Here is a 17,929-nt window from a genome sequence, read left to right as displayed (position 1 = left end):
CTAAACATACTGTCTGCTGACAATGGTAGTAAGCAACGAAAATGCGTAATAATTATTCTCATAAGCATTTGTTTATTGTTGGGATTCTGCACTCTTCAAGGGTCAGATAGCAGAGTGTTGCACAGGCTTTGACCTTCATGAGAACAGTACCTCACACAAGTTGTGTGTGGAGAGGCAGAGAGCAGCAAAAAAACATTTTCTTCATTAAGAGTGTAATTTTTTTTACTGTTATCTGCCAAATTAAAAGTAATGTTCCCAGGCCAGTTGTTACAATGGTGGGGCCAGTGATCTTGAAAGGATATAATTAAGTCCTCCCCTGTAATGCATTAAATTTTTTCAGTGTTAGTAAAGCCTGCTCACTGTTCAATTCAATTCAAAGCAGACAGACGTTAGCACTGTATACTGAATATTTGTTAATTTATCACAAGTCATATTGTTACCGCAGTATTCAACAGTGATATCACATATTGTATGTTTTCCTAATATCTTGCAGCCCTGGAATGAAGTATAATTAAAAATAATAATATAGCAATGTAAGATTTAAGATAATCATTTTGGTTCATTTTTCCTGAGAATTTATTATTATTGATTCTCAAAGGTGCAATGTCATATGTGACAGTAAACACCCCTCTAACGTTTAGAAAATGTTCTGGTTCAGCTGTAATATTGAATATTTATCTGTATTTTCATAATTAAAATGTTAGGTCATAGTGTATTGATCATTTTCCTTTATATATTTCTCTTTTTATATTCTACAGGTGTCACTACTTTGGCCACAATCAATGAAGAAGTTCTTTGAAACCAGGACTGAGGCCTCCAGGTAATTAATCATCAACTGTCCAACACAGAGCACTGACATTAAATTATATATCTTCAGTAACTGATCTGAAATCTGAATAGTTTTTGTCACAGAAACACATAACTCATTATTAAAATGTATTTACATAGTTCATGAATGTACAGTTCAAAGAAAATGAAGAATTTAAACATCAGCTCGCTCTCTCTCCGTCGCTCTGGCACACACTAAATGATTTTTTAAATCTTACGTGATGTAGAAGATGTGAGAGATCACATACATGACAACAAATAATGTCAGATTTCACCGTTTTGTTCTTATAGTGTGTGATGTGCAATGAGAAGACCAACACAGCCACACCACACACTAACAGATTCACCAACAAGAACCAGAGTCTGGACTCTCACAACTCCAAATCTCACAACTTTAGAGTTAACAAACATGGTGAACAACGATGTCTCGTTTGTTGTGCTTCCATCTTCAGTCAGCTTGCTTCCTGATTGGTCAGGATAATCGGCTCAATTACCTTTTGGTGTGAAACCCACTTTACTCTCTCTCTCTAATTCTCTCTGCCTCCTACTCACTCTCTTTTTCTCTTCCTTGCTCTCTCACTCACTCACTCACGCTTTCTCTCTATCTTTGCCCCCCTCCACACACACACACACACACACACTTTCTCTCTCTTTGCCAGTGTCTCATTCTCTCTTTCTCTGTCTCTCCCTCTGTCTTTCTCATTAACTCAAAAAAATGTTTTAAAAAAACTATTCAGTTCAGTGTCACATTGGAAACAGTCATTTATTTAGTTCACATTGTAACAGACTTTGGAGAAACAAACATTTCCATCCACTGCTGTTGTGTGAATATCAGGAGCTGGTGGAGTCAGTTCTTCAGTCAGAGCAGCTTCTTCTGTTGTTTTGTATAAAGCAAATTTAACTCTTGAATTAGTTCTGAATTAGTCCAGAACCAGTTAGTCCACACGCTGGTTTCTTTGTAGAGTTAGTGTCGTCTCTATCTTTTGACAGTTTGAAATTCAATACCCAGAAGTTTTCTGAGGTTTTCTTTTGATGTGTTAAAAGTCACATCTTTATATTAATGTTTGTTGTGTTTTTCTCCACAGGATTCAAGCATCAACCATTATATCACAGAAAGAAGAGACAGATGTGAAGACATTTCCAGAAGGTCAGTGTTAGTCTCTTCTTTTCAGTCTGACTCTGTCATTATCTCAGCTGCAGTTTGACATTTTAAAACCTTGTCTGGAACAAATGGCAACAAATAAATGCTGCTGTAACTTATCAGTTTTAGTTAGTATTAATTAGTATTTTTCAATAATGTAGTTGCAAGAAATAAGTCTAAAAACATATGTATAACAATATATAAATAATGCAGAAATTCTAAAAGCTTAGTTTAGAATGGAATAGAATAGAAATCATTAAAAAAAAACTGAAATTGAAAACCTCTAAATATTAAGTATAAATCTTCAAAAAATATGTCTAACGTAAGTATAAGACCTATAAAAATTAAATGTAAAACCTTAAAGGCTAATAGGTCTAAAAAAAATTGGATAAAACATTTAAAAAACCTTATTAAACAGGTTTGATAAATAAGGTCAAAACCTTTAAATACTCAACCTTTAAAAAATGTATATATTTAAAACTGTAGCTTAAATAGAATTAAGCATGAAACCTATAAATTTAGAACCTTAAAAATGTCTAAACAATAAGTATCAAGCCCATAAAAAGTACAAAAGAAGTCTAAAAAACAGGTATAAAGCCTTTAAAAAAAATCTGAAACCTTTAAAAATATATTTGAAAGGTACATATGACACTAAAATTAATTAAACTCCCTTTAAAAATATTTCTTAACGATGAGTGTAAAACCTTCTAAAAGTTAAGTATAAACCATAAAAAATACATATAACAGAAGCTATTTTTTAAATGTTTAAAATTAGGTCTAAAAAATTAAAACATTAGAATTATGACATTTTTCTTAAAATGCAGTAAAATTATTTGTTATAATATCATTTCAAAATGTGAGAAATGCAACTCAAAAGTTTAGAAAGAACCTTTTAATGATTTTATTCCAGACAACATTTAACAAGTCGCAGCAAAGATAATGACAGACATTTGACCACAAGGAAACATTTGTTAGAGCTGGTTAGAGCCACCTTCTATGGAAAGGGAATATTTGTAGCCAGCGGATAGAACTTAATTTTTCGAAAATACAGAATCTCAACTCAAGTTTCACTACAGAACTTTATTGATTCTGTTCAAGACAAGAGTTGACAAAACACAGCGAATGACAGGTGTTTGACCACTTGGAGGCACTTTTTTTAGTCTTGTCACACATTGAATGATGAGCACACTTCAGGGTAAACTTGTTAAAGACTTATACAGCTCTAAACATCTAACTACTTTTGTTATCCTCTTCAGGTGATGCAGTCCTCTCCTCCTGCAGAGACAGAATAGGTTAATCACAGAAACTGTCCAAAGATTTAAATCAGTCTTTCTAAATCATTTTTGACATCATACTATACTACAATATTTTTGGCGCCTCAGTACACTGTTTCTTTGACGATTTTTTGACCATTTTTGACATCTTACTATACTTTATGACATTTTTTGACCATTTTTGACATCTTACTATACTATGACATTTTTTGACCATTTTTGACGATCTTACTATACTATGACATTTTTTGAGCGTTTTTCATGCCTTACTATACTATGACATTTTTTGAGCATTTTTCATGCCTTACTATACTATGACATTTTTGACCATTTTTGACATCTTACTATACTATGACATTTTTGAGCGTTTTTCAGGCCTTACTATACTATGACATTTTTTGACCATTTTTGACATCTTACTATACTATGACATTTTTTGAGCGTTTTTCATGCCTTACTATACTATGACATTTTTTGAGCATTTTTCATGCCTTACTATACTATGACATTTTTTGAGCGTTTTTCATGCCTTACTATACTATGACATTTTTGGACCGTTTTTGACGCCATATTGTACTATGACATTTTTTGACAGTTTTTGACATCTTACTAGATGTAAAGCTGTTTGTGACTTACCTGGAGGTCTCTGTCCTGGTCTCAAAGAACTTCAGTGTCTCCCTCATCCTTAACAATGTCTCTCTGATCATGGACCATGTCTTTGCGATTGTGGACGATGTCGTGGACGAAGTGGTGACACCTGGAGGAGATCAAATAGAAACATATGAAGGAAAATGATCGATACACTACTACCTACTCCTCATCAACAGTTTAACCATGAAAACACAGATAAATATTCAACAGCTTTCCAAACATTAGAGGGCTGTTTCAGAAAATGAACCATTGGCTATCATCACCTCCTGAAGTAACTAAGAACAACAATTACTTGGGAAAAAGTAAAATGATTATTAATTGTGTCTATCAACTAATCACTGAAGCAATGATGTTTGTTACTGTGAACTGCACAACAATAATAAACACTGTCAATTAAGTAAATCTTTGAATGCCAGATTTTAACTTGTGTTCTTTATTATACTTCAGTAAAGTCTGATTATTTCTTCCATCACAGACGGTCACATACAGAATTATTATTTCACAATTCAACCTTTGACAGTTTACTATGACATTTTTTCACGCCTTACTATATTATGACATTTTTTGACTGTTTTTGATGCCTTACTATACTAGGATATTTTTTTGACCATTTCTGACCCCTTACTATACTATGACATTTTTTCACGCCTCACTATATAATGACATTTTTTGATCATTTCTGACACCTTACTATACTATGACATTTTTGGACCGTTTTGACGTCATACTATACTGTGACATTTTCTGACCGTTTTTGACCATTTTTAATGCCATACTATTCTATGATATTTTTGGACTGTTTTTGATCCCTTACTATACTATGACATTTTTGGACCGTTTTGACGGCATATTATACTATGACATTTTCTGACACCTTACTATGATATTTTTGGACTGTTTTTGACCATTTTTAATGCCATACTATACTATGACATTTTTGACATTTTTTCACGCCTTACTATACAATGACATTTTTGGACCATTTTGATGGCATACTATACATTTTTGACATCTTACTATACTATGACATTTTTTCATGCCTTACTAGACTATGACATGTTTTGATAATTTCTGACACCTTACTATACTAAGACATTTTTTTAACAGTTTTTGTGGTGTTACTAGATATAAAGCTGTTTGTGACTTACCTGGAGGCCTCTGTCCTGGTCTGAAAGAACTTCTTCATTGTACGAAGACTCTCTGTGATCTTGGACTACATCTCTGTGATCGCGGACAATGTCTCTGAGATTATGGACAATGTCTCTGCGATCATAGACTATGTCTTTGTGATCGTGGACGATGTCTCTGAGATCATAGACGGTGTCTCTGTGGTCATCGACAATGTCCCTGATCGCGGGCAATGCCGTCAAATCGGTGACCCCCGTCTCCGCCGATTCTATCGCAAGGTCTCTACGAAGCATGGACAATGTCTCTGATCACGGACAACGTCTCTCTCATCTTTGACAAGGTCTCTGCGATCATAGACAATGTCTCTGATCGTGGACAATGTCTCCCTCATCCTCAACAATGTCTCTCCGATCATGGACCATGTCTCTGCCGTCGTGGACAAAGTGGTGACACCTGGAGGAGATCAAATAGAAACATATGAAGGAAAATGATCAATACACTACTACCTACTCCTCATCAACAGTTTAACCATGAAAACACAGATAAATATTCAACAGCTTTCCAAACATTAGAGGGCTGTTTCAGAAAATGAACCATTGGCTATCATCACCTCCTGAAGTAACTAAGAACAACAATTACTTGGGAAAAAGTAAAATGATTATTAATTGTGTCTATCAACTAATCACTGAAGCAATGATGTTTGTTACTGTGAACTGCACAACAATAATAAACACTGTCAATTAAGTAAATATTTGAATGCCAGATTTTAACTTGTGTTTTTTATTATACTTCAGTAAAGTCTGATTATTTCTTCCAGCACAGACACATACAGAATTATTATTTCACAATTCAACCTTTCACAGTTTACTATACTATGACATTTTCTGACCATTTTTCGATGCCTTACTAGACTATATTTTTTGACCATTTCTGACCCCTTACTATACTATGACATTTTTTTGAACATTTTTCATGCCTTACTATACTATGATATTTTTGACCATTTTTGACACCTTACTATACTATGACATTTTTTCTAACAGTTTTTGAGGTTTTACTAGATGTAAAGCTGTTTGTGACTTACCTGGAGGCCTCTGTCCTGGTCTGAAAGAACTTCTTCATTGTACGAAGACTCTCTGTGATCTTGAACTACATCTCTGTGATCGTGGACTACGTCTCTGTGATCGCGGACAATGTCTCTGAGATTATGGACAATGTCTCTGCGATCATGGACTATGTCTTTGTGATCGTGGACGATGTCTCTGAGATCATAGACGGTGTCTCTGTGGTCATCGACAATGTCCCTGATCGCGGGCAATGCCGTCAAATCGGTGACCCCCGTCTCCGCCGATTCTATCGCAAGGTCTCTACGAAGCATGGACAATGTCTCTGATCACGGACAACGTCTCTCTCATCTTTGACAAGGTCTCTGCGATCATAGACAATGTCTCTGATTGTGGACGATGTCTCCCTCATCCTCAACAATGTCTCTCCGATCATGGACCATGTCTCTGCCGTCGTGGACAAAGTGGTGACACCTGGAGGAGATCAAATAGAAACATATGAAGGAAAATGATCAATACACTACTACCTACTCCTCATCAACAGTTTAACCATGAAAACACAGATAAATATTCAACAGCTTTCCAAACATTAGAGGGCTGTTTCAGAAAATGAACCATTGGCTATCATCACCTCCTGAAGTAACTAAGAACAACAATTACTTGGGAAAAAGTAAAATGATTATTAATTGTGTGTCTATCAACTAATCACTGAAGCAATGATGTATGTTACTGTGAACTGCACAACAATAATAAACACTGTCAATTAAATAAATCTTTGAATGCCAGATTTTAACTTGTGTTCTTTATTATACTTCAGTAAAGTCTGATTATTTCTTCCAGCACAGACACATACAGAATTATTATTTCACAATTCGACCTTTGACAGTTTACTATACTATGACATTTTTTCACACCTTACTATATTATTAAATTTTCTGACGCCTTACTATATTATGACATTTTTTGGACTGATTTTGATGACTTACTATGCTATGGCATTTTTTGACGCCTTACTATGAGAGTTTTTGAGGCCTTACTTGATGTATTGTGGACTACGTTACGAAGCCATTTGGACTTTAATACACATTTTTCGCCATTTCGGGACATTGTATTGGAACGAACCCCTAGAGATTTAATCATATCGACTTCAAACTCTGTCAGTACACTGTTAAGGCCTTTATGATTAAAAGTTATCACAAGCTTGCGTTTTCGTCAAAGCGCGTGACCGTGTGCACCTCAAATGTACTGTTGCTAATGCAGACATACAGGTGTAAAGCAGCCAGATAGACGGAGTTAAAATGACCAAGATGGAACTCAACATTGCGAATAGATGCAGCATATCGGTAAAATTACTGTAAACAATTACAAAAGGGATTTAAACTATAACTATGACACGCTCATTGTGGTTTCATCCGTCCTCTTTAGGGGTCTACAACTCATATCAGGGACGCCTCAGTCACGGAAACACAAACACACTCTTACCCAAGCGATAAAAACGACTGAAGATGGAAATATGGTGAAAAGGGTAGTGCTAACGCTAGCCGCTAGCTAGTTCGCTCCTTAGCCTTACCTTCGCGCCGCAGGTGTGTTCAGCGTCCAGCCTCAGTCGTATTCGACAAATAAGCAGCTCCAAAGCTTGTTTTAGCATCCAATCTTCTTCGGTCATTAAGTTTTCTCACAGTACTGGCAAACCGAGGCAGCAGTTCAAATGTTGATTTAAATTTGTTTCCCGATTTCGTTTCTCCGCCTCTCTGCGTCTGCGCATGGCCGATGACGACAAACGACGCGGCCAATGAGAACGCACGCAAGCCAACGACGAAAGAAAAACCGCCAATTGGCCAGCTGACTCTGTTCCGCCTAGCAACCGCCCCTGATTGGAGGGATAGAGAGATTCGGTGTAAAACTGGTATCTCCTTTGTCGGACTTTTGAACTACTGCGATTAATTGCCTTAACTTTTAGCGCATTTAATTTGTGGGTAATCTATTAAAATTCTGATGTGAGGGGGGAAGACATTTGTTTGCCCCTGCATAGAGAATAACTTTAGACATATTAGGACTTAGGAAAACATGGGGCCAGTTTCACTAGTCCACCACATTGTCTCTGTCTTGAATAGAACTGGCTTCTGCTATCGACTTGTCTCAGGTTACACTCACTAATACTGACAGAGGGTGGGAACAGAGAAGCACTGGTTTATTACTAACATCTCTCTTGTTGGACAGACTCACTGTCAAAATGCCACAACCATCAGCCAGTCTGGATGGTGTGTGAGCAAAACAAAGCTCAGAGATCTAGATGTTATTTAATGCTTGCTGTTTCCAGAACATTCAAAATTCAGTTTGCATATTTCCACAAATATTCAGAGAGGTTTTTTTCCCCAAGGAAAACACATTTATTTATATGATAAAACATCTTCTCAGTAAAATAAAAATAAAACTGTAATGTATTCATGCAACATTATGTCATCAGATGGAACATCTCAGGCTTTACAGGGTATGAGTGACTGTTGGCCCCTAGTTGCCCCATGCTCTCAGGCCGGGGCCAATTGAGTGACATGAACAGCCCCATCAAGTGTTGGGGCGACGACAGCAGCTACATTTTAACCTGTGATACTGTAGACGTCCAAAATAAAACCACTAATACTTCACTACTGCTCATATACCCACACATATTTGGGTTGAGTTCAACATAAAAGCTGCATAATACCCTCAAATTTAAAGATACATTTCAGGTGCTTAGCAACTAAGCACTAGGCAAATTGTATATGAATGAAATCTAACTACAAAAAGACATTTTTGAGAACGGAGTGATGAAATAAATCTGGAAACAGCAATCAATCACACCAGAGTTTCAGCGGGGGAAACTGGACACTTTTCAGACACATAGGAGCCAGTATTTCAGACTGAAAGCCATGACGTACTGCATGGCTCCTGCCTGTCTGAAATCCCCAATCTTTAACACAAAACCAAATCTAAACTCCAATTAAAGGTTTTTGACTTTCATTTGCGAGCCTCTCTTGACCACCACTACTTATGGGTGGAGGCAAAGTCTGTTTCAAGTATTTGACAAAGCGTAACTCAAATGCTCGTGTATCAATTGCCATAATGTGTTCAGCATTTGATCTGTGTGTGTGTGTATGTGTATGTGTCTGTACAGCACATGTGAACCAAACTGATATTATAGTAAAATGTGACACGTGTACAAATGCAAGTCAACAGAGGAGACTGCATGGGGTAAACATGTAGCCTGACACAATATCATCTCTATCTCTGTGGCGTCAGGCATCTTTACTGTAGCTTGTCTCTCCCCCTCAGGACCTCTTCAGTCGTCGTAATCTAGAGGTTCTGGGCACACTTTCACTCCCCTCCTCTCCTAGTGTGGATCTGGAACTAATAGAGGAGCCTGAGGATGCAGGCTTGACAGATAGGCCCCTCAGACTTGCGGCCAGCCTGTTTTGGTTTGTCTGTGCCGTGTTATTGCTTGTGAGGGGGAGCCTCTGGGCCCGTTTCCCTGGAGTAAGCAGCTCTACTTCCAGTGTGGTTTTCTTGCACTTGGAGACTGGGAAAGCCTTGGACTCTGCCTTGGCTTCAACTGGAGGAAGGGGCGGCAGAGGAAGAAGGTCATGCTTGGATGTTTGTGTGGAGCACTCGGTGGAGAGAGTTTGCATTGCGGCTGGAGGACTTCCAAGGCACGTCCTCTTGGCCCTCTGTGGGTGAGGGTCTTCCCCTGCATCGCTGAGCTTGCACCTCTTGCTCTTGCTGGTCTCCTGACTGATTTCTTGTTGTTGGCAGAAAACTACTGAGGCCCCAGTTGGGTTGATGCTGTCTGGACAACTATTCTCAGTTTGCTGCTCCTGGGTCAGGCCCTGCTTTCTAGTAGTCCCAATCTGAGCCATGGCTTCAGTTAAGGCGTTTGGACAAGGCACCTTGTGGTCTGCCTCCGGGGGGACCTTCAGTCCAGAGCTGGACACAGTTTCTTTTGGGCTTGATTCTGACTCTCCAGCTCTTTGGTCTTTTGGACAGGCTCTCTGGTCAATTTGCTGCTCCCCCATACTGGAACCACAGAGCTCTTGCTGGACACTGGCTTGTTTGGCTCTGAAAAAGTTGAAAGGATAAGAGGATATGAACAGATACTTGAGTGTCCTCTCTGACTGGTGGGGTTGGAAAGTTCTGCATTAGATCATACTTACATCTTTTGAAGCACAGTCTTCTTTGTTTTTGTGGGGCTGTTTAAAGGCTCTTGGGTTTCTCCCACTCTGGAAAAATATTCTGATCTGCTTTGTTCGCTCAGCTCAGTCTAGAGAGGACAAACAGAATCGGTGTAAACAAAAAATATTATTCCTGGCATCCCCTGGAAAAGTTGGGATCCACAGCAGACTGTTGTCATCATCTGGAATTGTAGGACATTAAAAACAATCACTAGACTGCTGTAAAAATCATAATATAAAGAATACAATTATAAGTGAAAATAATTAAATATGATCAACAGATAAAGTTTATAAAAATCTATCCTCTTCTGACCCGAATTCCAAATTATGCTCTCACCTTACTATTTGAACTATGATATCATACAAGAGGAATGTTTTCTATAATACTTCAGAGACACTTCAGAGACACCCCAGCTGGCACAAAGAATTAGTCCCCCACTTACTACTGTCCAAAACAACCACCTCAAAGGCTTCAGAAAATAATCACTGACGTGTCATAGTGTGACATGTGTTTCATAGTCTCCTCTGTCTGAGGCTTGGAGTGATCGCTGCAGCCTGAGGCAGAATTACTAAATGGTCAAACCATGTTGACAAGTTAAAACAGTGATTAAAGGATGCTTGTTAATAAGACGATGGAGCAAAGCAGAGGAAAAAATGTAGTTTAGGCATGGGAATGGAAAAATGCAAAAATAGAGTAAAAACATCTCAGAGGACCAGGGGTAAGATATAAACAAGTTAGTGAAAGCAGCCTCATGGTAGACTGCAGCAGCTGTTTGAGTTTTAGGTTCACTAGTTTCAACACAAACCGTAGAATAACCTGGACAGACAGAAGCCTCCGCTTCACTCTTCACAATCACCATTTTGACATTGTTATTGAGCAAGGCAGTATGACTGTGGAGGGCTTCATGTCTGAATACCTCTTGGTATAAAACCTTTACTTCATATGCCACTATACACCTGAGCCTCCGTAAAAAGCAAATTGGCTAAAATGGTTAACTCTGGGTTGAAATTTCAACATACCCCCATATTAAAAGGACCCTATGAAGCGGAACAAGGAACAGGCCAAAGATTGGATCTCACCAACATGTGCCCTCAACAGGCCACTAATGAAGGTTAATCACAGGTCTTTTCCTTGGCTGACCTAGAACAGACTCTGGGTTTATGAGAGAACGAGACGCTGGTGGTAAATTGAGCAGAACCTAAGGGTTGAAAGCCTGTCAATTTATCATAAATTAATTGCATCAAAAAAGTTGGTGGGGGACTTTCAAAGTAGCTCTGGTTCAGAGATGAAGCACACTTATTTAAACGGAATAAGCAGCACACAGGTGAAGTGTTTCATGATTTGAGTGACACTGAAACTAATAAACCTAAACTTAGGAACAGTGGTGCATTCAGCTAATGTCAGCATGCTAACATGGAAATGTTTAGCAAGCATTGTTACTATCATTAGGATGTTAGCATGCTAACAATTATTATTCTAAACACACAGTACAGCTGATGCTAATGCAAATGTCATTAGTTTTGCAGGTATTGGGTCAGAAACCAGTGTATTGGTTGACAAACTGGAATTTTGACCTGATGATGGCATTAGGTAAAAAGTTAATGGATCACCAAAGTTATTATAGTTTATCTTCAGGTGCATATGAATGTGTGTACCAAGTTTCATAGCAATTCATCTCATAGTTGTTGAGATATTTCACTCAAAAACACAATTCAGATCAAACCTCACTAGGGAGCTGGAGGAAAAGTGAGGGATCTCCAAAGTTTATCTGAGTGTCTGTACAAAAGTTTGTGCCGATCCTCATTGTAGATGTTGAGATAGTTCACTGAGAAATGAAAAGTTTCACCAGCTGGTGGTGTCTGATAAAAAGTCAGGGGTTCACCAGAGTCATTAGGATTCATCCTCTGGCCACCGTGTGTGTGCCACATCATGGGGTAATCTGTCCAATAGTTGTTTAGATGTTTCAGTCTGAATCAAAGTGAACTGAATGACATTGCCATCCACAGAGCCAGGCTGCTAGCATGGCTAAAAACTCTATAGACTATTTCAGTGGGAAAAAACAACCAGACAGAAGTTAAATCTTGGAAAATTCGAGGTTGTGGCCACTATGTTTATTTAATATCAGCCATTTTTCAGATCATTACTATTCCATAAACTGGTTGGTAAAATGATCAATGTGCACTCTAAGATGGGGAAAGCCAATGTGGTAAGCTCTGGCATGCACCAGTTGCTGTGAACACAGAGAAAAAAAAAATCATTAATGTCCTCTCCCACTTGTCATGATACCAGTGACAACGTATGACCCGACACACGGGGGGGAGGGAGGAGTAATTGTCCCAAGCTGCAAGGGCAAGCTGGGGCATTGTGGCTTTGCACTGGGTGTTGAGACCTAGCAACTGCAATCTGGTCTGTGGTGTGGTGGACGGAATAAAGAGGCCAGACTAAGAGAGGGGAGTGAATAGGGAGGCTGGGCAGCAGGGAAGGAGGCGGAGACGACAAGAAACAAGGGACAAGATACTACAGAATGAATACGAGAAAGCATTAAGAGGAGAGCACAACAAAGGAGAAGGTACCCCCCAGAGTCATATTGCCTGACCTCAACAGTCTCTCCAGCATGCCCACAAACACAAGAATCCTCACACAGGAAGTTCTCCACAGGCTGCCCTTTGTATAGAGATGGAGTCATGCTAGAGTGTGGGCAGAGGTTCAGTCTTTACGCTCTGTTATACCCAGAACTACAGCTAGCCTTGGAATTGGGACAGTGACACACATACAAACTTGCATTTTCCTACGCACTCACACACCCACCCCAACAACAACAATTCTGTGAAAGATGTGGGTGCCATCATTTGCATTGTAATGCCTTGATATGTATTCTCATCTGTTTAATATGAATAAATGCTGTTTGAAAATGAACTTGAAAGAAAAATCAACAAGAAGCCAATGGGAGGTTCTCTGGGAAAGTTTGGTTCCTTTCTGTTCCTGTCGGCATGACTTCAAAAGATTTAAAAAGAGAGAGTGAAAGAACAGAGGGATAGAAAGTTATGCATGAGGAGAGGAAGAGGCTGGATATGCATAGCTATTAGAAGAAAGATAGATAGAAAGTCAGGCAGAGAGATATGGTGCATGAATTATTATCACCAGGGGTCCAGGGGTCAGACATTCTGTATATAGCGACTAGAGAAGAGAGAAAAGGGATTAAAGATAAAGAGGGAAAGAAAGAGAGAGATGGTGCATGAACTACATAAAAATTACCACAAGCTATGTGGATAAAGCAGTAAGTATTGTGTGGGAACCGATGTGGCCTAATCTTGTACGGAATGATGCAAACTCTTAGAAGCTGGACAAAGTCCCATGAAAAAGGAGGGAGGGATGGTCGTAAATAAGAACGTCTACCAGCCACCGCTACCACCTCTCCCTCGGTAACAAGGATTTAACCCCCCCACCGCCAGCCAGTCTGCTCGCCCCCACACAAAGCTGAAAAACACTTCTCATGATGCAACACATAGAGTAGACTAACAGTGCCCTCCCAGGCTCCAGAGCCTCCAAAACAACATGGCTCCACCACAGGAGCTGCAACAAGACAGTACATCTGGATGTCAGATTATAGAGATAAGCCTGGCAAAGGGCAAAGAGAGCAGAAAAATGAATCATTTGGTTTAAAAGGATACCAGTACCGAATCTCATAGCTTGCCCCTACTTTGAATGACTCCTGGAAACAACTTCAAAAAGATAACCAAATACAGGCTCCATAAAGTACAGGGAATGAACAGTTTCTCCTCTGCCATCGAAGATAAGGTAGGAACACAGATAGGAAGATTATGCTGGTTATCTTTTAATGCAGCTGCACTTGAAAGTAATGTACTGATATGACCAAACAGTCTCTGAATGGTCTAAAATATTCCACTGCTGCAAAGGATGACAAAGACTCTCTTGGTATTTGAAAACTTCACTTACTGTATTTAGTATCCCAAGCTATATTGGCATATAGTGGGGTTTTGCACTATATAAGCTTCATAAATGCCAATGGTCATTCATCTGCAGAAAACAATAACAATGCTTTATGAAGCAAGAAAAAAACTTCTTTGCAGTTTGATGACTTGCGTTTTTCAGTTTATCCATTGGGTTTTGCATGGGGACTCAGCAACACAGAGGTAAAGTTATACAAAATTATACAAAATTGCCAGAAAGAAAATAAGATGACAAGTCAACATTGAGCGCTCTAGTCAACTATCACTCACACAGTTTGTTTGACTTTGTATCTCACCTAACACACACAAAAAGAGACTCAAAGACTCTAAGTGTCTTTGGTCAAATAACTTAGGCTGCTAATAACTTGCTTGAGAGTTCTGAGGTTGAGGGTTCGATTCTTATGAGCCTTGGCAGTCCGACTCTAAGTGTCTCTGGTCAAATAGCTCAGGAGGTTAAAAGCCTGCTTGGGCTCTGGGGTGGAGGGTTTGAATCTTAGTCCAACATCTAAAGTGAAAGTCTTAAGGGCTCTGAGGAAAAGACTCTAAGTGTCTCTGGCCAAGTAGCTCAGGCTCTTAAAAGCCTGCTTGAGAACTGTGAGGTTGAGGGTACGAATCTTACAAGGCTCAGTAGAGCAATCAAACCCTTACGCAGTCACACAACTGAATCTTAACACTGTAACACAGCTTACTGAACAATGACATTTAAAACTTAAGCAATCATGTCTGGCTTAAACCCACAACCTCAAACTTTGCTTGCCCTGGTCTAAACAGCAATGTTGTATGGTGCAGCAACACCAACCAAAACCAGATGGGTGTCTCGGGGAGGAGAGAGAACTAAAACTGAGGGTTTTTAAGGATCACTGACACACAGGGCCCAGGTGTGCCAGGGTCACTAATGAGCCCAGATTCCCCTACTGTCATGCCTCTCTCAGTACCTGCAAAGAAAGCAACCACACTCCAAGTAACAGGCACAAAGGGCAGAGAGGGTCTTCACGATATACATTCACGATATACGATATGCATTTATGACTACATTTAAATCTAAATTCATGGTCAATTATTCTAATTAATGATAACCCAAATGTGTCTTTGCTACCACCACATAAAAGGACAGACTGTCACACAGGAAGTGGGAGAATTCCATTTGATTTTCAGTAGTAGGCAGTACCCAACCTGTACAGCATAAAAAGCAGTTAATAGTTACAACATTAATACTACTTACACACAGATGAAACAGTCTCAATAATCCAAAGATTCAATCTATACGATACTAGAATTACTCTCATGGTTGTATGCCAACCAGTCCAGCTGCAGTTAATAAGCATGTGAATTCTTGAATTATGGCCAACAACATGTTTTGTGTGGTAACAGTGACGTTGACCTTTAACTACAAAAATCAAATCAGCTCTTAGTCCAAGTGGATGTTAACACCAAATTTGAAGAAATTCCCTGTGTTACGGAAATATCACGTTCACAAAGCCAAAAACATATTTTGTGATGTCAGAGTGAACTTAACCTTTAAACTTTGACCACCAAATACTACCAAGTTCATCCTTGAGTCCAAGTGAACTTTTTTCCCCAAATTTCAAGAAATTCCCTCAAGACATTAGTGAGAATGGGATGTACAGACAGACGGACGGATAACCCAAAAACATAATGCCTCGGGCCATGACTGTTGCCAGTGCCAAGGCATAAAAATTCAACTATTATTTTCACTGAAAAGCTTTTGAACAGCTTTGTGATGGCAAAACTGAGTATACAAACCCTCTAACATGAACCAAGAAATAACAACACTATTCAACTGTCAGGGCAGAAATACCTCCTGCAGAGATGTTCGTGAAACAAGTCCACAAATTCCACCCCTCACCCTCCACCCACCCTACTCCCACAGAGGAAACATGCCCTGTTTGTCTAAGCTCACCACATCTTCCCTGCAACAAAGTCAACAAACATGCATGGGCACATACTTGTCTAAAATAGAGGTCAGTTTTTATCCCTGAACAATGACAAAAGTTTTTTGGATCCACCCATGTGTAAGGATTAAGACAAGCTCTTAGCTGTTTTGACTCAATTCGTGCAAATGAGTGAAAGCAGTTTAAGACAGGTTAGAATGAAGGGACATGGTATGTGAGATTGTGGCAATGTATTTGGCCAAGGTGGAGAGGAGATCAGCAGACACTGGACGCTTGGGAAAGTGCTGCTGCTAGCTGTTGCGATCTGTGAAGAACAGAGGCGTGCTGAGGTCATGAGTAAACACACAGGCTTGTCCAGAGCTCAGAAGAGGGGGGGGGACTGGAAACACATCTGCTCTGCCTTTGATCCAAACTTCTGCAGCCCAGCACGCCACTCACCTCAGCTGCCCACTCTGTGCCTGACTAGAAAACAACGGCCGCAATCCTAAACACTAGCTCTTCCTTCCCATGCTGCCCTCCGCACTGTTGGTGCTGACTCACAATAGGAGCAGCTTTTTATGAAGGACATCAATCTTCAAATGTCAAGAAGAAAATAACATTGCTTAAGAGATGCCTTTTGTTTGCTTCCTGCTGTCTCATGCAAACATAGTAATTGAAACAGCCCTACCCCAACAGTCAGTTCTAGATTTCTGGGTCGTAAGACAGACAGAGTACATGAGGCTGATATTCATCTTTCAATAGATCAAATCAAACAGTTAATGTCGCCCCCACAGATCTGGTGGATGTCAGGATTAATTTCACTCCTTTGAGCATCAGTATGATCAAACCAAAGCATTTGAACAGCACATGAAACCCTCTCCGCCTGTTGGTTCCCAACACTGGAATTCAGGGAGCCATGTCCAACAACATTTGCAACTTTGTGAAACTGACAATTTGGCAATCATGTCCACTTCATACAGTGATTAGCCAGGTGTGCAAAGGTGAGAAAGTAAACAAGGTTTGACCTTTTCTTAAAGCTTTTTGTCATAAATTTGACTATTAGCATTAAGAGTTCTATTCTCCTGCCAAAACAAAACAAAAAACATCTACTGTACAAACTGTAGTCTCGACACAAACATGTAAGTATGGCTCCCCACGAAAGTTGATGAACCAATGCATCCATTGAGAAGACCCAGAGCTGACTCACAAAATGTGAGGTGTTATGTTGAGTTCTGCATGTCCAGGGGAATGCGTACTGCTTAAGAAGAAACTACTGGTGTTATGCTGAGCTAACACCAGCTGACAATGCTGTCAGCAACCCGGCAGGAGAGACACTCCGTGGTGTGGTAGGATTTCATAACTGAGCTGTGGCATATGCCAATTTTAAGACTAAAAAAAAAGAAAAAAATTATTGAACAACCAAATCTGATTAGACTGATAAAATTCCAAGTCGGGTATAGCTTTGTACATAGGTTTAGGTATTAAGTACTGAAAATAACTAATGAACGTCATCCTAGTTCATTCTACACTACTGGAAATGACTAAATCTCACCATCTCCTATAATAACTGAACCACAGCTGAAAATATGACTAATAAGAGCACACAGTATACAAGACACACACAGCATGTTCAAGTGTGGGAAAGAGACATTGGCTTTCACAGGACAAAAGGCCAACCATGATGTCACCTTTGTTCCCTCACAACATGACCCCTTGACCTTATGAGAAGTGCTAATTTGATGAGTCTACATTTCCACTGCGGTTAAGGATTTTT

At 39.4% G+C, this 17,929-nt stretch overlaps 1 protein-coding gene and 2 long non-coding RNA genes across 3 annotated transcripts in view; 1 reads left to right on the top strand and 2 right to left on the bottom strand.

Annotated features, from left to right (window-relative positions):
* The first annotated feature begins 759 nt into the window (after nt 1-759).
* Nucleotides 760-3,293, top strand: LOC108877110 (uncharacterized). The gene is made up of 3 exons (XR_001960068.2): nt 760-820; nt 1,914-1,975; nt 3,226-3,293. It is a non-coding gene; the product is annotated as an uncharacterized LOC108877110 (long non-coding RNA).
* Nucleotides 2,935-7,183, bottom strand: LOC127143389 (uncharacterized). Its single transcript, XR_007814756.1, has 4 exons — nt 6,107-7,183; nt 5,043-5,475; nt 3,880-4,000; nt 2,935-3,244 (listed from the first exon to the last, which is right to left on the bottom strand). It is a non-coding gene; the product is annotated as an uncharacterized LOC127143389 (long non-coding RNA).
* Nucleotides 7,184-8,451: 1,268 nt separating this feature from the next.
* slx4ip (SLX4 interacting protein) overlaps nt 8,452-17,929 on the bottom strand; it is a 32,013-nt gene continuing 22,535 nt past the window's right edge. The window contains exons 7-8 of the mRNA XM_018680301.2: nt 10,274-10,380; nt 8,452-10,178 (exon numbers count right to left, since the gene is read on the bottom strand). Of these exons, the coding sequence (XP_018535817.1) occupies nt 9,395-10,178; nt 10,274-10,380 (891 nt within the window). The 3' untranslated portion in view covers nt 8,452-9,394. The remainder of the gene's footprint in view (nt 10,179-10,273; nt 10,381-17,929) is intronic.

The sequence above is a fragment of the Lates calcarifer genome, linkage group LG16_LG22 (assembly GCF_001640805.2).
Source record: "Lates calcarifer isolate ASB-BC8 linkage group LG16_LG22, TLL_Latcal_v3, whole genome shotgun sequence".
Lineage (NCBI taxonomy): Eukaryota > Metazoa > Chordata > Actinopteri > Centropomidae > Lates > Lates calcarifer.
The sequence above is the reverse complement of the archived record's forward strand: the minus strand, read 5'-3'. Positions and strand labels throughout refer to the sequence as shown.